Source organism: Otolemur garnettii, unplaced genomic scaffold (genome assembly GCF_000181295.1).
Source record: "Otolemur garnettii isolate 467f Iridium unplaced genomic scaffold, OtoGar3 scaffold00021, whole genome shotgun sequence".
Taxonomy (NCBI): Eukaryota; Metazoa; Chordata; class Mammalia; order Primates; family Galagidae; genus Otolemur; species Otolemur garnettii.
This window is the reverse complement of record NW_003852416.1, coordinates 7,480,246-7,503,374: the sequence shown is the minus strand read 5'-3', so window position 1 is coordinate 7,503,374 and position 23,129 is coordinate 7,480,246. Positions and strand designations below refer to the sequence as shown.

Sequence of the window (23,129 nt, the reverse complement as noted above, 5' to 3'; positions counted from 1 at the left end):
TGCACCTGTAGGAGCAGATACACCTGCAGGAGGGGGTGCACCTATAGGAGGGGGTGTGCCTGTAGGAGCAGATACACCTGCAGGAGGGGGTGCACCTGTAGGAGGAGGTATGCCTGTAGGAGCAAATACACCTGCAGGAGGGGGTGCATCTGTAGGAGCAGATGCACCTGTGGGAAGAGAGGCACCTGCAGAAGATGTATCTGTGGGAGGAGAGGCACCTGCAAGAAGGGCGTTGGTGACAGGAGACCATGGGTGCCCAAGGGTGTTAGAGGTTGGCATCCCCTCTGAGCCTCTGAGAATCTGCCCTGGAGGCTCAGCTTCAGAACCTGGCAGGCCTCAGGTCTTATCTTCTGGGGAGGGGGGCTGTGAATTTCGCAGTACATTTTTTCCCCATAGTGTCAGTAGCTAGGCCCTTTGAAGGTGGGTAGTACCTGGCTTTGGGCAAAGGTATGACCAGGCCTGGCATGTGCACAGGACAGAGCCCCCCCACCTCCGTCTGGTTGCCCAGCAGCAAAGGTTCTCTCTGTCCCTGAGCCCTTAGAGCTGCAAAGATAGATATAAAGCCATCTTCTCCCTTGGGCTGCAAGATCTTCAGACTGTGCTTGCCCTCTGTTTGGCCTCCTCTTCCTAACAGTCTGCCTGTTATACTCCATAAACAGAGATCGCATGAACATCATTTTTGAAAGAACACTAGGAGAACACCTGTCAGTTATCCTTCACTTCCACAAGGATCCGGCATGGCAGCAAGCATCTGGTTAGGCATAAAGAACTACCCGCAGTGAAAATCAAAGAGGGACCTGGGACTATGTGCTGTCCATCCCCAGTGATGTTTAAAGCAACACCTGCAATGCTCTGCTTGTACCGTCTGCTCTCGCCTGCCCGGAGACAGGCTCAGCCCAGGGAATGAGCCCTCTGGTCCTAGGGGTGGCTACGATTCTTACTGGATGTCTCAAAGGACCTCTCCGGAGGCTCCAGCGAGGTGGACTTCTTCCTGCCCAGGTTCATCAGGTTGCTTAGTTTGAGGCCAGCAGAACATTTCTTCTTGACTATCAAGATGAGAGAGAAGCAGTTGGCATTGCACGCCGTCCACCCCCATGCCCACGAGAGAAGGAAAAGTAGCAAAGCCATCCCCACATCCACCCATTCCTCCCCCACGATGCTCACATGCACAAATGTGTGCACACACATCTGCCCCCAACCAGGGTCCTCAGGGGGTCAAGTATCTCTAAAGCCACACACTCAAGATGGCCTCACACACTTCTTATAGACTATGTCATCACTGAAACTCTATAGATGATACCGGCTCAAAGAGATTTGACATTGGATTAGCAAAGAAGAAGGATGAAAGAATATTCTATCCCCAGAATTTCATAAAACTTCACTTTGATTTGGCCATCTCCCCTTTTTCCCTGAATCTATCTGTGATAGTTATTTCCAAGTAGTTTATTCATTGGAGGCCATGTTAAAACCAGCTGCTAAAACCCATCAGAGTTGAGCCGGACAGCCGAGTCTCTCCTTTGGAAATGCCCTCTCCCTCCCAACTGTGAAAGGGGATCCATAGTGTGGTTACCATCTTTGGTTTCTGGGACCTCCTGGTGGCTGTCTGTGGAGCTCCCATACTCTGAGGCTGACAGGTACTTCTCAGCTATATCTGGCTGTAGAAAAGAGAGAGAGGGATGGATGGATGGATGGATGGATGGACGGACGGACGGATGGGGATTGCTGGCATGGAGACTATAAGTTTAGGCTCTTGGGTATATCCCAGAGGTTCCTGACCAAACCCTCAGTAGTTAGCCAAATAGCAAGTTAGACATTGACCAACTTCCCTCTGGGGCTCTGTGGAGTCCCTGCCCTCCCTCTCCCTGCCTGAAGGCCCCTGCCCCAGTCTAGAGCACCTTCCCCATCTTCCTCAAGTTATCCAAAGGCTGCTTAACCTGGTGTGACTGGCCTGCAGCCAGTGGGAGGGGCAGGCAGACTGCCTCAGGTGGCAGGAGGGTCCACATCCCTAATGAAGTTGGGAACCACCAATACTGGGAATGTGAGCAAGTCTTTTGAGAGCTCGCTATTCTAGCAAAATGTCAGCTTCAGAGAAGGGCCAGCTTGTCTGTGCTCCCTCTGCAGCCAGGCCAGTGCCTGAGGTAATGGAGCCTCCTGGGCTTCACCCTGTGTGTGTCAGGTAGGGACAATATCCCAGTGTGCAATCACAGTGGTGTTGGGGACTACAGATAAGCCCTACAAAGGTGTAGCTGCCGCTGCTGTTAGAATGAGAAGCATTCAGAATATTCCAGTCAAGCTTCTTCTAGGGAACCGCCTACCCAAGACCTCTAGAAAACCAGCAGATGGATTCCAAAGCAATAGGACCAGCCCTGGACAAGCTCTAGGGCTGTGGCACCTGGCCAGGGAAGCCCTACACGCTAAATCTTTAGGGACAGCTCTTGTTTCACACCCCAATGTGAAGAAAACCCAGATTCACCCCAGCTTTTCTTATCAGTGGCCAAGGAATGAATGAGACAACAAAAATATTAGCTCCTCTGAAGTTATTCTGGAAGGTCTGTGGTATTTCTCCATATGGGACGGCCTGTGCCCTCTCTGCTCAAGCCCTCTCTGTGCTTCCTGCTTTCTTCCCTGCCAGGGTGGGGGCCTCAGAATGAGTCCCGGTGATCCTCTGGCTGTTCTGTGCACACCCAGGCTTCAAGGCACCTTCAGGGACAGGAAATGAGACCCTAAAGGTAATAATCTTATTTTTGTCCAGCACCAGCCCAATTTCCTTGGCCTTGGCCTGTAAGGCCAAAGCTCCCCCACAAAGCTCCACGCAAATGAGCATGGGATGCCTTTATTTGGGGTCAGCAGTGAGACAGTTACTCTCACCCAGAGGCCCCCTCTGTGGGAGTAAGTGGGAAGGAAAAGCCTCATAAAATAAACCTCTCCCGAGTGTGGCTAGAGGTGATTGTGTTCCAATAAAGCTTCCCCCTGGAGCAAGAAAATACTTTAGGTCTGTATCAGTTTCATCTGTTTCCCTGCCAAGCTAAAGTGACTGCTCTTATCCAAGCATTGTGTGTTTCTAATTGGGCTGAAATGCAAAAACAAAGCTCCTATTTTACACTTTTAATTTTTATGGAGAAAACACAGACGTGAACCCTCCCTCTAGGCTGGAGAGAAGCAGCTTACTTTCTGACAGTTAAGGCGCTGGGCATCTGGGGCATATTGGTTTCCCTCGGATACTCCTTCAGAAGGCAGGCCACTCACCTCCTGGATGACCTGAGCAAGAGGAAAGTGTCAGCAGAGGCCCCCGTGGGAACCCCTCCAGGTCAGGAGAAAAGGGACAGAGGTAGGGAGATGTTTTATGTCCAAAAAATGAAGCCCCACCCCCTGCCTTGGCCCCGGGCCTGCATGTAGGCTGAGGCCTATTGGGGCCAGGCCGGCCGAGGGGAGGGCTTATTTGTTTAGCCCCTCCCTGCAGGCTCCCAGGAGTTCAGGGGAAGACCAGGGGGCCTTTGTGGCAAAGCCCAAGGATGACCAGAGCAGCCAAACCTCGCCTCCCTGGTCCCCTTCCTGCTACCACTCTGGGCAGGGAGGCTGTTCTGCTGTGGGTGTGATGAACAACTGCTCTCACTGGTGGTTGCCTGGCTTTTGGGGGCTTGTCTGTGCTGCTTGGGGAGCAGGCCTGCAGGCTGTTGGCACTCACGACTGGCTCCCCAGATATCCCTGCTGCTGTCCACCCTCACTCCTCTGGGAAGAGGCCTTGTAAATGGCAGCCCGTTCTGGGCCAGATGCAAGGGTGGATTTTTAAGGATCCTTCTTTTCCAGTCTCTGCCTAGAGCAGTTTGTGGAAATGGGTTTAAAATCATAAGAGGCAAAGAACAAAGGAAAGTGTGCTATGGGGCAGGGAAACTTAAGGCATTTCTCATTTCTCAGATTGACTGCAGGTCAGGACTGTGGTCCACCTTGAATCTACGACACAGCGTCATGGACACTGGAGTCGGCAGGTTAGGGGTCCAGCACCAGCCCAATTTCCTTGGCCTTGGCCTGTAAGGCCAAAGCTCCCCACAAAGCTCCACGCAAATGAGCACAGGATGCCTTTATTTGGGGTCGGCATTGAGACAGTTACTCCCACCCAGAGGCCCCCTGGGCCTCAGCCTCAGTCACAACATCTGTAAGCTGGGACAACACCTATGCCACAGTGTGGCTGCGAGGACTCGTATAAAGTACCTGGCACAGGGCGGGCAGGTTTGCTACTGCCCCTATTAGGGGCCTAAATACATGGACGTCCCTGCCCAGGGGAGGCACCCTTGGGCTGGGAGCTCAGGCCCAAAGATGTATGGGTATGTGGGGAGGTTCAGCTTCTCTGTGACTTCCTTGTCCAGGACCCCTATCCCGTAGTCAGTACCTGTCATTTATTATCATATATCTGTCCCACCCTGGGCACAGCTACTGCAGAATTATACAGAATTGGGACACAGGCCAAGGCAGGCAGCTGGGTGGTGAGCCCACTGGGCAGGCTGACCAGCCTCACCCACCCGCACGCGTGGGCAGCTTCCCCAAGTGGCATTTCCATCCCAGCCCACCCTGCACTCATCTGAGTGGGTGAAAAGGGCCTCCCTATGAAGGCTGGACGCAGAGAAGTGGCGCCTTCTGAACACATTCCTGTCTTTGAAACCACCGGCAGAGACTATGGGGGCTCAGGAAGAGGGTGTGAGAATTTGTGGAGGGAGGCTGGGGGTCAGGGAAGGACAGGTGGGTCCAAGCAGGCAGAAGATTAACACTGGGAACAGAGCTCAAGAGGAGGTGTGTGTGCGCGCATATGCACACAAATGTGTTTGCACACACATGCATACGTACGTACATGCACACGTGTGCATAGTAGGTGAAGACAGGGAAGGCTGGCATAGATACAGGAGACCAGGGTGAGAAAAGAGAATCAAAAACCAAACCGGCAGCCCAGAGCCCTGACCCTAGTCAGCTCCACAGTCCAGGACAAGCCACCAGCTCTCCCTGAGCTCAGCGGTCTCCTCTGTCCTGTCCGAGTTTCCTGGACACTCAGTGTGTACCAGGCATAGTGCTAAGCACTTTGTGTGCATTAAAAGAACCAATCCCACATCACTCAGTTAAAGTGGGGTGAAGACAGGATTTAAACCCAGAGCCTGGCTCTTAAGCGCCCAGGCTTGCATGGTCTTTCAGAGTGTGTTAGTCTCTCAGGAACCCCACCCCCATGGAAATCTGTGAAGCTGGCCTCAGTGTGGGGCAGGGAGGCCTCCCCGTCATCATCACTGCACCATAGCTGAGCGCACACCTGTCTATCACCACCAATGACCTGATCCCGGGCATTGGTGATGGTAGACAGCATGGCACTGTGGTCTGGCAGCCCTAGCTCTGAAATCCAGTGTTGCCGCTCACTTGCCAGGTGACCCTGATCCAAGCCTCAATCTCTACCCTATATAACAGGGACACTAACATTGCCCAGATACCCCCAGCATGTTTAGGTGGATTAAATTTGCTAAATGCCCTTTGTCTGTGGTAAACACGTACCACACAGCAGTGACATCTATTCCTTAATAAGGAGGCTGGTGGGTAAGTGGATTCTAGCCTCAGCCCCAGGCCACTGAGAAGTCTTTAGCCCCCGCAGCAGAGTGCTGTGACCCATTTCTGTGATGGGTTGCTCCCATGCAGGATGCAGGAAGCCCAGGGAACTTGAAGGATCACAGACCCTCTGCCCTTGACCAAATCATCCATCCCTTTAGTAAAGTGGCAGCCACATCCAGGAGCCTCCCACACCTGCCCCTGCGGCCTGGTGTCCCCCTCACCCTGAGCCACTGCTCAGCCTGGTCCTTGCTCTGCAGGCCCAGCACGATCACGTCAGCGTTCATGGGCGTGATCTTCAGCTTGTGCTCCTTCTTGCGCACTTGCTTCTCCTTATGGATGACACTGCTGCCCAGCAAGTTCACATCCAGCTGAGGGCTATGGTCCTTGGAGGATTTATAGCACTGGAAGAAAGGAGACAGGATACCACGTCTTTGCCAGACTTAGGCAGGTTCTACAAAGGAGGGGGTACTGCAGGACCTACTGAGAGCCCTGCTTTTACCCAGAAAGACTAAGAGGTCGGACTCCCCAAAGCAGGCTGGAGGCTTAACCTCCAATGTGAGCAACTCTTATCATCAGATTGTCACTTTCTCCTCTAAGCTTCCTCCTCAGCAGCCTCAGCTAGGGATATTCCAGGACTTTGCTATCCAAATGGCTCTAACTTGCTCTAGGCCTGTGGGCTCCTAAAACATGTCCTCTGTGGACACCTTTCATGTACCCAAGGTGGAGCAAACTTCTACCTTTTCTCCACCTCTCTGCATTTCTCACTTGGCTTCCTTAGCAAAGGATGCCTGTGGCATAAATACTAAGGTGATGTGTTAGCAAAGAAAGGAAGGGACTGTCTTCCTCTGCCAGAGAGAAGGCTTTGCCCTTGGTTCCCCACTTGTAAAATGGGGGTCTGTGCAGGGTCCCTAACAGGATTACCTGAAATGACCTTTGCACAGAGAAGAGCACCTTGTAACCATGAAAGAAAGGTGTTTATAATAATTTCATTTCTTTCAAATCGGGACATAAAACTGGGAATTTGAATATAAAATAGGAGACAACACTGTTATCAGAAGATTCTTTAAGAATCTTCCCTTATAATCAATAATTCAAAAATACTGCCAATACTGAGAAGATATCAATGCTTCTCGTGCTGCAAAAATGAAAGCTGTAGCCAGAATTGAGGCTGGGATTCTAGGGGCTGGGGATGAGCTAGGGGACCCCTGACAGGGATCCAGTGGTCAGGCTACGAGGAAGGACCAGAAGACAGAAAGACGTGTCTCTCTCAAATACAGAGGCTGGGATAGGATGGGGAAGGGAAGCAATGGCAATCAGAGCCCACTCTGAGAGCCTGATGAAAAGCCCTAGACCTTTCTAGCACACAAGAAGCCCTGTCCATATACGCAGAATCCTGCACACAACTTCAGCTGGGAAAAGGCTGGAAAGCCCTAGCATCAGGCCCCATCCCGTCCCCCTTCCCTTCCCTCCTTTGGACATGACATGGGTGGACTGACCAGGAGCCGAGTGTCCTTGATGACGCAGAGCTGCTTGGCCCACTGCCCCAGCCACTTCTTGCGCCACAGGAAGGCACAGATGCGGGCGTCACGCATCAGCTCGATGCTGGCCTCAGGTGAGGGCCATTGGTAGGGAGCCAACCTGCCCTTACCGCTGTCCTCTTCATCGTAGGACTCATAGGAGCTGCTCACGGCCTCTCCGTCCTCTGCAAGGAAAACTTGGTCAACAGCCACCGGACAGAGGACAGTCCTGAGCCAGCATCACCAGGCAGGGCAGTGGGCAGCAGGCAGGACCAGCAGCAGCCCAGGCCACAACACCCACCCTCAGACCAGACCAGCGGCCACCAGCCACAAGCCAGGACTGGTTCTCCTGCCCCAACCCCCTCAGCCAAGCTTCTGGGATGCAGTCTCCAGCCACAAAACATAAATAACTCAAAACCAGAAGTCTCTCCCATGTCCTCCTCAAATCCTGCCATCTCGGACTCCACAGGAACCCCTGAGAAGACAGCACTGCCCCTGAGAAGGCAGTTCCTGTACTCGGGGCCCCTGTGTCCTCAAATGAAGCATGAATGGGTGTGGTGGGGACAATTCTGGATTCTCCCAGGCCTGGCGCTCTGTCATTCTGAGGGCCATCAGAGCCATGGCAGGCCCCTGACAGGCATCCACCTGGCAGGGCCTGGCTCTGCCCCAGGTCAGGGAAGGGGCTTTAGCTCCTCGGAAGTAAAAGGCGAATAAACCTCAGCAGAAGGTGGTTTCTGATGAAGGGGCCACCTTCTCGCCCCCAAATACCCTCTCCTAGTCATGGCCCTTTTTAAAAATCTACTTCTGTCCCTGACAGCCTCTTCTTCCCCTGCACTGAACACCTCCTGGCAGAACGTAGCTCCTTTACCTTGTTTCTAACCTGCCCCCTTCCTCTTCCTCTGGCAACGGGCCAACCTGGTTTTGTTGTTCTGAGCACAGACTTGCAGATGATTCTGTACACTCTCCCCGGCCTCACTTTCTAGTTTCTGCCCCCACCACCCTGCAAGAGTTGTTCTGTTCCCTGACCCCACTGCTCGATTCCCGCCTAGAGTATCCATCTAGCCACCCACCCACCCACCTATCTATCCATCTATCTCAGAAAGGCTGAGCATGGAGAAAGGGGAACCTCAGGATCTCAGCCCTCCGCCTGCTCAGCACAAAAACACTGTCTATTATAACTCTGATGCTTTGCCTGAATTCCCCGTGGACGGGGAGCTCCCTACTTCTCGATCATAAGACATTTCCTTCCATTCCTGGGCAGCCCTAACAGTCAGAAAACGGACTCGACATTCATCTCCCTGTGGTGTCTGCACAGCAGACCTTGTTCTGCCCCCTGGAGTCAGGCTTAGTGATGTCCCCTTTCATGTTATCCCCATGACACCTTCAGAAAAGGGTCAGCCCATGGGCCCGTTAGGCTTCTCAGAAGACTCCAGAAGCCCCTTTACCTGCATAGCTAGGTCCCTGCACAGCAGAACCACATTTGAATGAGGATCTAAGAAAACAGAACATGGCCCTTGCAAGTTATTGCAGTTATGCTGCCAATGAAAATGTGTTTTATTGGTGTTGTAATAACACTTTAAATATTTTAATATCAGTTTTCTTTAAAAGCAGCATGGCAGTACTCCTTTTTATGGCTTAACAAAAAAATTTGCATGGTTTATAATTTTATACTTATTAAATACCCAAAGATTGAAAATAGCAGTACTACCCAGTGGGGAACCCTAAAGTTTCATATTGTGGGTGGCAACGTACATTAACACAAGCCTTTCAGAAAGTAGGCTGGGAGTCTGTTGTTTCAAGAGCCATTAAAACCACCCATATTCTTTGATCCAATAATCCCAGTCCTGGGAGTTTATCTTAGGAAATTAGTTTTTTTAAAAAAAGAGGAAGAATGGTTACATGCATTAAGATATATAACTTCATGAAGTTACTATTTAACAGCAGAAGGAGACTAGGTGATTAAATGATGATTTCGTCCGCTTAGGAACATACCGTGCAATCAAGTAAACCTTAAGAACTAGTCCGCAACGTGAAAAATTCCCTAAGATTCCATGATAAGGAGTAATAGCACAATTAGAACTATGCATGCAAATAGATCAGCACTGTACGGCAACAGAGAGAGCTCAAAATAGTGAAATAGTTGATTTCATGGGGCAGTAGGATCAGGGTCATAGTAAAGATTTCTTCTTCATTGTCAGTATTGTAGTATCTGTGTAATAAGTAAAATTTCTAATGTCACTGGGATTCTTGCATTGGTTAAAAAAAAAAAATTAACAGAGGGAGACTACAGCATTTAATGTGAAGACTGTGGGTAATGCCCACTGCTTTGTGCTTCTGGGGTTGCCCCCGTATTTCAGGAAGGATTCTGACACCTGCCCACTGCCGTCCATGGAGGCATCAGGGAGCCAACTACAAACAGCAAATCATACTCCTGGAGGAGCTTGGGGGAAATGTAGGCAAATGGGGAAGAATTTTTTCTTTTTTTATTTCTCCCTAAGACGAATCATAGCACACCATAAATGCAGGATATTCTTAAAACAGACACTTGGCTTTCAGAGCATGCAGACTGAAGAGTTTAAGAATGCTCAGCTAATTCCACCCCATGCTTGCCATCCCCAGGTGAATTGCACCCCACTGTGCCCTGTAGGATGTCCTCAGGGACTGAGGGCAGAATGACCACACATACTCTGGGTCTTTCAGCGACATGTTCCAATAAACACAGGCAGGGGTCCAAGGAAGGCAAAGGAAGTCACTTCTCTGGACAGATGGCACACAGGCATGCACATGCAGGACCCACACACAAGGATAGGCAGAGGTCAGGGGCCACTGTGGGACATGCACCCATCTGAGACCCAGGCAGCAGGCAGGGATCTCCGACATTCCAACTCTGGAGACAAGCAGTACCCAAGGTGATTGTGGCGTAAATGACTCCTTCAGGCACCTGCACCCATCTGGGGACTCCAGTGGGGAGAAATCTGCCAGAATGACCTGCATGATATTCAGAAGCACAGACAGAGGCGAGAGGAGAGAGAAGAGTTGAAGAGAGGAACACTGAGTGCAGAGCCGCAGAAGAGGGACCCAGACGGGGTAACATGGCTGCCTCCCTGCCTGCCAGCGGTTAGCACTTGTCACCAATGGAATGTGGGCAGAACTAATGTGTTACATTACTCTGACTGGTGGTTCTAAGAAACTGATAGGGGTGCTCTGTTCTTTCTTTGCAGAGGATTCTGGGGTCCAAGAGGGTGGCCAATCCAAACATGGATGCAGCCTGGGCACCTAAGGCCATGAGGATAAGTAACGCCCACGCTGACCAGCTCTGTGGGGGAGAAGCAGGTTTTCATCATGTATAACTGAAACCTGAGTATGAGACACCATCAGCGAAGTATCTGATGTCTCAGGCAAGCAGGACAGACCTCAATATCTCCAGCCTGAGTATGAGACACCATCAGCGAAGTATCTGATGTCTCAGGCAAGCAGGACAGACCTCAATATCTCCAGCACAGGCTGTCAGGACACTCGCTAAATGCTTACCTGGACTAGAGGAACCTGAGCCACTGGGGACACAGCTAGCAAAGCAAGACAAGAATCCAAGTCACTGGTCTTTTGTAGGAAGTCAGCAAAATCGCTGTTGGCCCACCAACTAGAGCAAGGGGCTGCAACCTGCATGTCACTCACTTAAACAGGTACTGGGGACAGCAGGCAGGAACTAAGGCCAGGCCACCTTGCAACGTGGGCAAAGCCCTTCCTCTGTGCTAAGTGTGACCCCTTCTCCCCAAGTCAGCCCCAGGCCTTGCCCTGGCAGGACAAGACAGGGCAGTCTCCCCCCACACCTTGCTATTTATTTCCACAGCTGGACTTCCTCCAACTCAGAGCTGTCCTGACCCTTCCCACACAGTGAGTTCAAGCTGCCCTTGTGACGCCCCCCACAACCACTATGAAGTCACAGAGACAAGCACCAGGAAGCCTGGTCTTTCTGACCGCTTGTTTGTGTCAAGATGGGGCATCTGTCCCATAAACAGGCCCCAGGCGCGTCTGGGAGGCAGGCCCCTGCTGGCCCCGGCCACACCCGAGATAGAGACAGGCTTAAGACACTCAGAGGTGCTCACCACATGAGTCACTGTTCCCACTTTCAACATGGGCCCAGACAGCCACACCACGCCCTGGGCTTTGGTCTGAAATCACAGCCCGGACCTGTGAGGGTAACACCTCCCATTGCAATGGGTTAATGCTCAGTGATGTCTGCCCACAAAGCCAGCCTCTTAGAAAAGCCTCTGTCTGAACAGGCCCTCCCCTCCCCTCCCCTCCCACACAGTCCCCTGCTTGGGGGCCATGGGGAAACATGAAGGAGGAAGGGGACAAGAATCCAGGTCCTCTACCAACCTAGTCTCCTCTTATCCCTAGTCCTAATCTTTATGGAACCAGTGTAGCCTCCCTTCTGCCAAGTTCATTACCATCCCTGGGCCCCCACCTTTTAATCTGAAAATTGCTTTATGCTTCCAAATCCCTTTACCCAGGAAGGAAGAAAGAGATGGAGGTCAGAGGGAAGGATGAGTCCAGCTTTCCTAGACACTTAGGTCACAGCCACTTCCTCCAGAGTCTTGGGGGCCTTCCTGTGTGGTGGCATCTCCACCCCACCCTGAGAGCAGTTCTGATCTAACGGCCTCAGGCTGAGAACCACTGGCCAGGAACTGAGGGTTTCCGTGTGAGCCCTGCCTGCACAGCCTGTTTGCAGTGTCCAGGGTGATCCTTCTGATACCTAAGTCAGGTCAGTCACTCGGTAACCCTCCAGAGACGTGCAGTCCGTCTCAGAGAAAAACCAGCAGGCCCGGATGTCCCTATTATCTCCATCTCCTATCTCCCCTGCACCTGATCTTGCTGCTCCTCACACTGGCTCAGAGTACCCCTGCCTCAGGACCTTTGCACATACATGCCTCTGTCTGCAGATCTCTGCCTATGGCTTTGCCCTGGCCACTCCCCCTCCCATTCAGGAATCTGCCCAAGGTCATGCTATCAGAGAGGCCTTCTCTTCCCCAAACAACACCACCCCCTCCACCCTCATCCTACCACCACTGACACATTCTGTCCTTTGTTGTCTATCTGCTCTCGCTACGTATTAAGTGTTGAGATGGCAGGACTCATTCCTGACATGTTACAGAGCACATGTCCAAGGAAAGAACACGGGGACTGAGCCTGCCCGCCATCTCCACTGCTGACCAGGCCTCAGGCCCCTTGGCCAACACACCTCTCCTCTGTCACCTCTCTGTGCTGAATCCAGCACCGTGCAGGTGGGAACACGGGGAACCTCAGACACAGTGACCCTGCTCACTGAGGACCACCCCTCGCCCCTCCTTGTAGATAGGCCATGCGTCTTGGCTCCCTGTTGAGACTAAAGGCAGATGCTCTGTGGCCTGCTCTCAGTTTGGCTCACACTCCCAAACTCTCAGTTTGGTCACAGCAGCCCAGACTGACCTCTGCCTTCCAGCCCAGGATGAGCAGCTAGACCCCCTCCAAGCCCTGGCCGCTGGGATGTACCATTGAGGGACGTGTCATAAGGCTCAGCCTCTTCGTAGTAACCCTCTGGAGACTCGATCTTTGGGATGGCAAGCTGTTTCCGCTCTGGAATCTGTGGCATGAACAAATAAAACAAACGTTTTCAGATATAATATACTGGGAGCAACCTGGGATTATCCCCCTGGGTGGAAGGAGCTGGAAGTCCAGAAAAAAAATGCCCAACTAGACTTCACTGAGCAGGCTGGCAGGGAGAACGCAGAACATCATGAATCCCATTAGTGGCCCAATCCTCAGCACTTCCTTTGCAGCTAGAGGAAGGGCTGTGGGTGTGTTGTGCAGCCGGGCTGAGATTCGGCTCTCTCCCCTGTGAAATGAGGCTCCAGCTCTCTACCACACACACAACATGTCCTGAGGCATATGACATATATGCTTCAGGGCCAAAGACTGTCTGGCTGCTGTGGGAGCTATTATGTCTTTTAAGTAGAATATGCTTTCCAAAAAAGTCAAGGGCAAACCAACCACACAAGAAGGAAGAGAACCAGGTTTCTCAACTTTTGTCATATTATAGTTCCATCTCTCTTTCAGCAAATACTGGATGGCTCCTGTGTCCTAGCTGCAAAGGACCCATGCAGCACAATGTCAGAGGTCAGTCAAGACGATGGCTCACGCCTTTAATCCTAGCACCCTGGGAGGTGTGAAGATTGCTTGAGCTCAGGTGTGTGACACCAGCCTGCAAGAACCAGACTCGTTTCTACTAAAAATAGAAAAACTAGCTGGGCAGTGTGGCGAGTGTCTGTAGTCCCAGGTACTCAGGAGGCTGAGGTAAGTGGACTGCTTGAGCCCAGCAGTAGTCATCCCTGAAGAGGACTTGAACTAGGTGGGGGAAGTTTACTCCTGAGCAAGTACATTATAAGCAGAGTATGGCTGTAACAGCCAAGGTCAAAGTTCTTTGGGAGTCAGAGTAGGGTGTGAGGAACATTTGGGACCAAGGAAGGATGCATGGAGGACAGGACCTTTGAGCTGAGCCTAAAAGATGAAGCTGAGCTGCTTATGTAGAGTGGGGGTGAGCACACACAATCTGAGAAGAATAAAGAACACGCACAGGTCCATTATTCCACCTGTACGCGGACACTGGACTCTGACGTGGTGCTTCAATAGGCTATCCTTTAAGAGCAGCAGATCCTTTAGGATCACCGCATTAGTAGTATGGGAGACAGGCCGTGATTGTGCAAGCATCTACGAACATGGGGCTCTGATGTCCCTCTGAATCACGACACCTCTGCCAAGAGCTGGGGAATAAGCATAGACCTGCGAACGGAAATGGCAGAAATGGAAATCCCTTCCCACTCTTTGTCTTAACAAGTCCTTGTGCTGGGCACGCCATGTGAGGGGGCAGGCCTGGGTCTTCAGGGAGCCTCCAAAGAAAAGCACAGGCGGGCTCTAAGATAGCAAAGCTGGTGGGGAGACGGGGGAGGCAGCAATGGAAGGACCCTGCAGGGCCCTGAGCTCAGACAGACCCCTGGGCCTTGGGATTCCTGCCCTGCCTTTTGAGGAGGTGGGAGTAAGGCTAGGGATCCAGACGACCCTGCCTTGGCATGAGCTACAAGAGTGTCTGTGCCAGCTCCTCCTGGAGCAGAATGCCAGGGTCTCCAGAGCCAAGTCCTGTGAGGCTGGGAGTCAAAAGTCTACTTATATGGACCTTAGAGTTATTGTAACTTGGTTTAAACCCAGGTTTTCACACTTCATAGATTATTTCTTTTTTATAGACACGGGGTCTCACCATGCTGCCTAGGCTGGTTTCAAACTCCTGGCCTCAAGTGATCCTCCCACCTCAGCCTCCAGAGTGCTGGGATTATAAGCCTGTGCCCAGCCTGGTTGTCGCAGATTTAACCTTAAAAATATAACAGTGTCTCTAAGCCCTGCTTTCCTTCTCTATAAAATAAGCATAATTCTAGGGTTGTCTTGATGATTCAATGAGACAAAATGCGATCGTGTTTCCACAAGGCCTAGCCTACCTTGTTTGATATGAGGATGTCATTGTCCTCATTGCCTGGGCCCTGCCACAATCCAGGGGACTGCGGGCTGGGCAAAGAGGGCAGCTGATGTGGCAGGAGACAGAGCTGCATGAGGAAGGTCAACCCTGACAGCACATCACAGAGGCTTGGCAAAGGCCAGGCCACAGCCTGGGTCCAGCCCCAGTTACCTTCTGACCTGACTGATCCAGCCTCATACCAATAGGACTGACCCAAAACACAGGACAGGCTCTGGATAGTCTTCAGCCCTAGCAGGGTGCTGACTCCCCCTTCCCCAGGAAGGAATAGGAATCCTATTTCCTAAGCAGACCAGATGCTATACTGTGCCCACAGATGCACCTGCTGGTGGCAGACAGGTGTGACAAGCACTTTCCTTACAGCTGGGCTTTTGCACACACTGGCGACACAACCCACATTTGTAGCCACTACCCTAGCAAGATGTCTCCACTCTCTCAACCATTCCTAAACACCCCACTTCACCTCCCATGGCCAGCCAGCAGCCTGAGAGGGGTGTCAGACTGAGCTGTGGCCCCCTGAGAGCTGTTTTTCTGGGGTCCCATGGCAGAAAATACTGCTTATCTCAGTAGCAGTAATGTCTCCCCAGTGGATCCTAGGGCTTATGCACCCAGCGTGGTCTGGGCCTCCAGCTCCAGCCTCCAAGAAGCCCTGTCCCATCAGGTGATGCTTGGACCCTTCTCTGTGCCAGGAGGTAAGGCCCATCTGCCAACTGAGATCTGGCTCTGGGTAAGCAGTCTCACAATTAGGATAGGAGAAGGGGAGGAATGCACCCTTCGGCAAGAGCTCCCACAGGTCTTTATCACCACAGGGTCTCTCCCCGGGGCTACCTGTCCTCTCGGGGTAGAGCACCACGCAGTGTTCATTGAGTGACTCCTAAGCCTCTCTCTGCTGAGGACAGAAAAAGAGCTGAGAGCAATCTGAGCTATGTGAGGTATGCACAAGTATCAGTATGGGACTTCAGTCACACCCCTCCCCCCATGCCCAGGGACAACTGTTTAAAGGTTAGAGGCATTTGGTTCCTGATTAGTCGCCTCACCCATTATCCTCAGGTTCTTAGAATCTGTAGTATGAAGAACAACTTTTAGCCAATCCATTGTTTATATTATTTCATGTAAATTATTGGTAAATAATTTAGATACTGTCTCTTCTTTTTCCCTTTAAAAATCCACTTGTAATTGCTGCTAATCAGAGCATATATGTTAATTTTGCTTCTGTTTTTTTTCCCTTTAGGTCTACACTGCAACAACTATAAATGGATCACTGTGGAGAGGTAGTGTTGGGCAGTGGTGGGCAATACTGACCTTGCCACATCCTAGCTGTGTGACTCTGGGTGACTCACTTGACCTCTCTGGGCTTAGTACAAAATAGAGAGAATAGACATATCTGTCACAGGGGGCTAACGGGATGAGAATTAAACTGCACTCAACACCCATTAAATACTCAATAACAGTTTTTACTAACCTAAAAATAAAATATATAAATATCACAGGTGGAAAGTTTTATGTTCATGTGATTGGTGGAGGATGCACTAATGCCCTCTGGAGGTAAAGAGCCCGCGACTGGCTGATACCAAGTTCCGCCTCTCTACTGGGGACCAGCTGGAGGTCCAGCTCTCCCGGATAGGGGAAATACAAGGGCCTGGATCAAGTCAAGCGATAAAATGATATCTGTAACAACTCAGAAGAGAGTCATTACAGAGATACAATGACCTATTATCAGAGGTCAGAAGAGAGAGATACTCTGGGCATTGAGGAGAAAGGGCTAGGATTTTAGTTGTCATCATTATGAGGGGGAGGCTGTGTATATTTCATGAAGACGCAGAAGAGATTTGACTTCGAACCCTGAAAGAACTTTCTGACTGTTCAAAGAAGGAAAGGGAAGAAAGTCATGCTTAGCAAGTTGGCAGATTTTTTTTTGGAAAAGAGCCAAATAGTAAATATTTCAGGGATTTGTGGGCCACTTTGGGTCTCTTACTGCAGCTACTCAACTCTACTGTTGTAGCGTAAAAGCATCCACAGACGATGTACAGCTAAGCAAGCGTGGCTGTGCTCCAGTAAAACTGTATTTACTAAAGCAGTTGGTGGGTCTTTACTAAAGCCCAGATGACCTGAGACATCCTTGCAGCTCTAAGTACCCGCCCGAGGGTATACTAGAGAAGGCTCTTGGTTGGGGTCCGTGGACGCCACCCCCAGCCTCCCAGACTGACCATGGTGAGGTCATTTTGGGAACTACTATGCTTCACTGGCTGAGCAGCTCTGTCACAACCACGTCCAGTGCCTGTTCAGGCCTCAAAGGACAGATGGGGTGGAGTTGTCAGTGCTCGCCAGAGCATAAACAGTGGCCAGCAAACATCTGTTTCTTCTGCGGTAAGTACCTGGCTGTGCAGACAGAGGCCTGGAAAGACGGCAGATGCCTGAGTCACTGTCCATACCCATGGGGATGCTCCAGACCCCTGGCTGCCCCTTCCATCCTGGACAGATCTGCCCTGCACTGAGTCTGTGGAGGTTGCAGTGAGGCCCCAAGTCATCCATGAAAGCATCAGGGCTGTGGCCGCAAGCACCCTGAGCCTGCGACAGGCAGAGGCAGAGTCTTGCCCCGTGGCAGCCCTGGGGAACCCAGGCACACCTCCAGCGAGCCCAGGATCAGCAGTGCGTGGGGCTCAGCACACAGGTGGATGAGCCTCCCTGGTCCCTGGAAGCTCTGGGTCAGGCTTGGAAGGGCCTCTGAGGAAGTAAGGTCATAGGTCTCTCCAGACACAGGCCCAGATGGAGCTGCCACAGCCCCTCCCTGTGAAGCTGCTGCTGCCACTTCCTTGGTCCTCCTCCTCCTCCAGAGCCCCTGACTCGGATCCACCCTGACACTGCTGTGTTTTGGGGACCTTAGACTAAGAATTATGGCTGCTTTAGCCTGACTTGACCCAAAAGGAGGCCTGAGGGAATGAAGACGTGCACATACGTGTAAGCAGGGAGGGGGAGAATCTCCCACTGACACCACCAGCTTCCTCAGGCCACATCTGGAACCCCTGGGATGGACGAGTGCCTTGCACAGCACCAGGAGAGGCCCAGCCAGGGCCTTGAAGTCCACACCCCTCTGTCCTCCTCCAAAGTCCACCAGTGGGGAGGGAGCTGGCTTTACTGTAAAGTTAGTCAGCTTCGCTGGAAACTTCCCCAGGGCCTGGAGGCTGTCCCAGGAACAATGACCATGGGCTGGAAGGCTACCCTGAGCTCCTGCTATTCTTGGGTAGGGACAGTCTCCCTAGTTCCACACCAGGATTCTCTCAGACAGGGACACCAGCCCTAGTCACAGACTACAGCCCCAGAGATACTCTAGAAGGCACCACATGCCCTCCCTGCCCTCTCCTTCCTCGCTCAGAGGCCCTGTGTGCCAATGGTACAGAGACAGCAGAGGGGCAGTAAAAACCAGCCCAGAGTCTCAGGTGCACTGGGACTCCCCCCTTGATTAATTTATAACTATCACTGGGTCCCATACTGTTTGTAAAACAGATTTCTAGAACAGGCAGTACTTGGTACCAGAGTGGCTTTGCCTGGTGAACGCCACCAGCCACTAGGGGTTGGGCCATAGGCAGCTTCCCCTGACATGGCAGATGGTGGCACTGCCACTCTGCAAAAGTCAAACAGACCCTAGGTCAGAACAGAGCAGTTCCAGCCCAGCTCACAGCAGCCACACTTTTGCTCCCACTACCCAGCCAGCATCAGCAGTGGATGGGACAGGCAAGGGGACATGCCTCTCACTGAGAGTGAGGGGCGGTTGGTGCTGGAAGGAACACAGTGTGCCCCACTGCTCTGTTACAGATACAAGCACAGCCAGGGGAGGAGGGGCGGGGGGGCCTGGGAACCAAATCCTGGCCTTGCAACCTCCCAGCTGGGACCTTGGCTCTCAGAGTCTATTTCTTGACATGAAAAGCGGTGACAAAAATACCCGTCCCTTGATGGGCAGTGGGGAGGATCGTGTTTGCATGCCTGGAATGGGTAAAGGCTCAGGGTGTGGCAGTTGCCAGCATTGTCACCATCACAGGGGACACCCATAAATTCCAGAAACTCAACATCTGTCCACGAGGTGTCACCCAGCCCAAGATGAAGACTTCCCCCACCCCTGCTGCTACCCAGCTCGAAGGACCTCATGCGATGGGACACAGTCCCAGGCTCTCCAGAACTGGCCTGCCCAGCCCACATGGTGGAGTCAGTATCCCCTGCTGTGGCTGCAGGAGAGAGCATTTAAGGAACCCCACTGCCTCCCAGGAAGGCATGAATAAAGGAGCCAGTCCGGAGGCATTCTGGGGTTGGGATCCCCTCAGCTGGGACATGAGCCCACAGATCAGGTGGTGGGTCACTTGGCAAGAGCTCAGTTGGTGCCGGCTCTGGCCCCAGGACCCCTGCCACCCATACTAATCTTTCCTGCCTGGGGTCCCGTCTCTTCCCTAGGATGCCTCCTAAACTGTGCCTTAAGAGGAGAGAACCCGACTTCAAAGTCTCACTCTGCCACTTAGAAGATAGGTGACATTAGGCTTCCTCATCCTTCAAATATAAATACGACCCCCAGCAGGCTATGCCATACACGGCGCCAAGTGGCTTACAGCCTTAGCCCATTGAATGAGACCTTCAGATGAGACAGATGGGAGCATTTCTTCCATAGAAACACCAGGAAACAAAGGACTAGTGACTTTCAATAACTTGCTCATCCAGATCCACAGGATTCTGTAATTCCACTTATTCACCTATCCAAGTAAGTGGATATCCGAGCATGGCTCCTGCTGTGCAGATACCGGACAGGAAGGTAAACGAGAGAGGAGCTTCCTGTCCTAAGGAGCCATCATCTGGCGGAGGAGACAAATAATAAGGCAAACTGTTTCCACAGTGGCAAGTGCCGCGGAGTGAGTACGCGGGTGGTGGGCAGACAGCAGCCTGGGCAGGGGTGGGGTCAGGGAAAGTCCGTGGAAGAACTTCAGACAGATGAGGAGGTGGCCGTGCCCCAAAAAGTGCAAAATCTCTGGGGCATGACCCACCAGGGTGGCGCAGTCCAGGAGCAGAAGGGAAGCCAGCAAAGAGCCTTTGCAATGAGGCTGAACACAGGCTGTGGGGCCACATTAAGGAATGGAGATTTTTCCCCTACGTTTAACAAAAACCATTAGTGGTTTTCAAGTAGGAAGTACAGTGTGACGATTTGCAAATTTGTAAAAGATCACTATGGCCTGAGCTGATGATCACAGTGGCCGGTGGCCCTACTCCCATGGCACTGGGGTAAGAGTTTGGGTAGGGTGGGGCCTGTGGTGGTGTGACAAAGGTACTTGGTCAAATCTCCCCAGGTCCTTCCCTCTCAGCGTCTGGAGTCTTGTGACCCTTGGGCTGGGCCCCCTGGCAGTCATACTTTCACTCTGTCCCTTCAAGCGCCTGTCCCAGGCCCTGCACATAGCTCAGAAAATGTCAGATACTTGACAGACTCACACCTGTGAGGACAATGGGAAGGTCAAAGGGCCCAATCAGGGAAATGACTGACTCAGGGAAATGTCTCCAGGTCCCAGACTAACACTTACTATCTTGGGTGGCGGGAGCTCCGGAAGGCTCTTCTGAGGGGCTGAGGAGTGCTGGCTGGGCTCCCCGTTGGTGAGTGGGCCCTGCTCCTCGGGCACTGCGGGCAGAAGAGAAGGCTTTGGTGAGGGGTGTCCGGCCCCGCTGCAGGATCTCCTTACCCAGGACTGTGTGTTCTATTTGAGCGGGGTTAATTACCCAGGCAGGCAGCCCCTGGGGCTGAAGTTGTTTTTCCTCCAAGAATAGGGTGCAGTAATGCCCCAGCCTTGGGCTTGGGGTTTCTGGCAGGCTCTGCACCTGCTCTCCCACCCGTCCCATGTCAAAAATGGTCTAGCCACAGAGCTTTGGCAAGCAGAGGAGCTGCCTGGCGGTCACTATATTGAGCCACTGTCAGCACCGACCCTGTGATTATGACTCTTTCCTCCCACAGTTTACCCAGAAGGCAAATGGTTCTGGGCAGAGTGGCAAGCCTCATCTGCATGAGTCCTGCTAGGTCCCAGGCTTGCCAGAGCGGCAGGAAGTGGAGAAGCCGCACCGAGGGAGTTAGGCCTTCAGGGAGCTTTTAGGGAAAGCACTTTGGAGCCTGATGTTTCAGCCACCCCAGGGCAGACAGGATCCTGGAAGGTCTGAGCAGCAAAGCCACCAGCCCTGGTGGTTGATGTCTCAAAGGCAAGCCTTTAACAGGACTGAGTGCTTTGCACTGCTGTGTTCCCACCTCTCTCTACGCTTGTGCATTTGAGTCACAGGCTTGGATGTTGGGAGGTGGAGATTCTTACCCCTGCTCCTCTGCAACTTGGCAGCTCTGCAAACCTCTAGGTCTCCCTAGGGTCCTGCCAGACCCACTGCGGGAGGTTTTAAGGGAAAGGCAGAGAGCAGCACAAGCAGAAGAGTGAGGCACCATGGAAGACACCCCGTGTCCTTCCCCTGGAAGAGAAAATGCTCTGCCAGACAGGGAGAGCACCTCCGAGCCTCATCTTTGACTAGTAAGGCAGCTGCTGACACCACCATTTCTCTCCCTTCCTCCCCAAAACAGACTTCTATCAAAAGACACAAAGCTGTGGGACTAGCACCACACAGCTGCTTTCTTTGAACATCTGAATTATGACTTCCTGTCTCTGCCATGATGCTGGGAACAGCGAAGTTTAGGGCCAGATTCCTCATTCAACAGGCAAGGAGGGGGGTGGTGCATTGAAATATCCCCAAAATACATCGACCCAAAATACCACCAACCAAAATGTGGCTTCCAAAAATAACTCCACTGAGCCAGCCTGTGTGCCGGCTGGGGGTGGGGGACTGGGGACAGGGCTGTCTTCTGCCGTCCCATCCACCAGCCCAGCCCGTACCTTTGTCTTGAGACTCAGCATCCTGTTGCTTGTTGACGGTCACTTTGTTCATATAAATGTACTCCTCATCAGAACCTGCAGGAGGAGGATGGGAGACAGGGCTTCATGTGACTTCCTGAAAGGAAAAGGCCTCCAGACAGAAACCCTGTCCCCCTAGAGACACGTTCATCTGCTCGAGTTCCAAGAAACTATACAGCATTTTAATTGATTGAAAGAGCCCATCATAGAGAGAGCTGACAGATTGCCAACAAAGAAATGACAAGTTGCTGACTGCTAGGTTTCCAGCTGGCAGGGAGTGGGATGGGGAGGGGACAGGGGAGGATACAGAGAGATGGGAAGGTACTAGTTTAAGAAATAAAAATCTCTAGTCTTTTATAGAAAAGAACCCAAACCTCAAAGATCTGTCAAGTAGAGATGCCTCTGGGTTTCTTGGCATTTCATTCAAATTATATTCCCTATCTGTCATTCTCACTCTAGTCTGAATTACTTGGATAGGCTAATCCGAGTGATGTCTGGATAAGAGAGGTCACACTGAGGACCTGAATGTTTAGTTCCCAGGCCTTTAGGTACCCTTGTGGTTTGGGGGGTGAGGAGGGCTGAACAGTCAAATCATGAGTTCCAAAAGGGGTGAGCCTGCTGGAACCAGAACTAGGAAGCCATGAGCTGCCTGCTCTACCCTACAGGTTGTACACTGTGGTAGAACAACCAACGCCTTCCTTTAAAACGGCCCATCATAGCTCCTTTAAAACAGCTTTCAACATGTTAAGTCACCTTTCCAGTGCCTATTTGGACAGAGAAAAGCTAGTCAGCTAACTTTTGCATGGTTTCCAATTCCCCAAGGATCCTTTCTTCAGAGGAAACTCATCCTAGAGTTTCTCTTCTTCAAAATCCTCTTGAATTTCTTCTGCGGCCCTTAATTTGCATTTCCTAGAAACTTGTGGCTGATAAATTCCAGGGGTTGGAGACTGTGCCCTGAGCCAAGGGACCTGATTCAAACCCCTGGCGAAGGAAGCAGTGCCATGTCAGTCTGTCCCATGGCCACAGAACGCCAAGACTCCAGCCCACAGGCCTGCAAAAGCAGAGACCTGAGGACTAAGAGGAACAGGAGGGGGCTGGAAAGGCCCTCAGCCATCAGCCCCCAGGAGTATCACCTCAGTGCCCAGCCCCGCCAGGAAAGTCAGCAAGGTCACCCCACAGTGTAGCAGGAAAGGGAGAAGCTAGAAGGTACAGATGGAGCTAACTGCACCCTGCACACTTCCCCCAGCTCAGACACACAGGAGGCTGTGTCAGCACCTTCTCTGGAACGTGGCAGAGAAAAAGTGCCTGGCAGCGGGGGTGTGTGTGTGTGTGAGCGATGGCTCTCAGCCAAGCTGTGCCATAATGGGCATAGTTCTGGGCAAAACTTCTAACAGATATGCCTCAGTTATCTTATCTGCAGAGTATGGAAAAGAATCATGATGAAATAAATCCTTCCCGTTTTGACCCAACCCTGAAGTTCTCAAGAATACAAGGCTCGGCTCGGCGCCTATAGCTCAACCGGCTAGGGCGCCCGCCACGTACACCTAAGGTGGCGGGTTCGAA

At 52.0% G+C, this 23,129-nt stretch overlaps 1 protein-coding gene across 1 annotated transcript in view; it reads right to left on the bottom strand.

Annotated features, from left to right (window-relative positions):
- The window catches only part of AFAP1L2 (actin filament associated protein 1 like 2), a 99,337-nt gene that overhangs the window by 11,327 nt on the left and 64,881 nt on the right, over positions 1-23,129 (bottom strand). The window contains exons 3-11 of the mRNA XM_023511740.1: positions 21,549-21,623; positions 20,211-20,305; positions 12,630-12,720; positions 10,002-10,085; positions 7,077-7,282; positions 5,802-5,981; positions 3,169-3,258; positions 1,571-1,655; positions 942-1,046 (exon numbers count right to left, since the gene is read on the bottom strand). Of these exons, the coding sequence (XP_023367508.1) occupies positions 942-1,046; positions 1,571-1,655; positions 3,169-3,258; positions 5,802-5,981; positions 7,077-7,282; positions 10,002-10,085; positions 12,630-12,720; positions 20,211-20,305; positions 21,549-21,623 (1,011 nt within the window). The remainder of the gene's footprint in view (positions 1-941; positions 1,047-1,570; positions 1,656-3,168; positions 3,259-5,801; positions 5,982-7,076; positions 7,283-10,001; positions 10,086-12,629; positions 12,721-20,210; positions 20,306-21,548; positions 21,624-23,129) is intronic.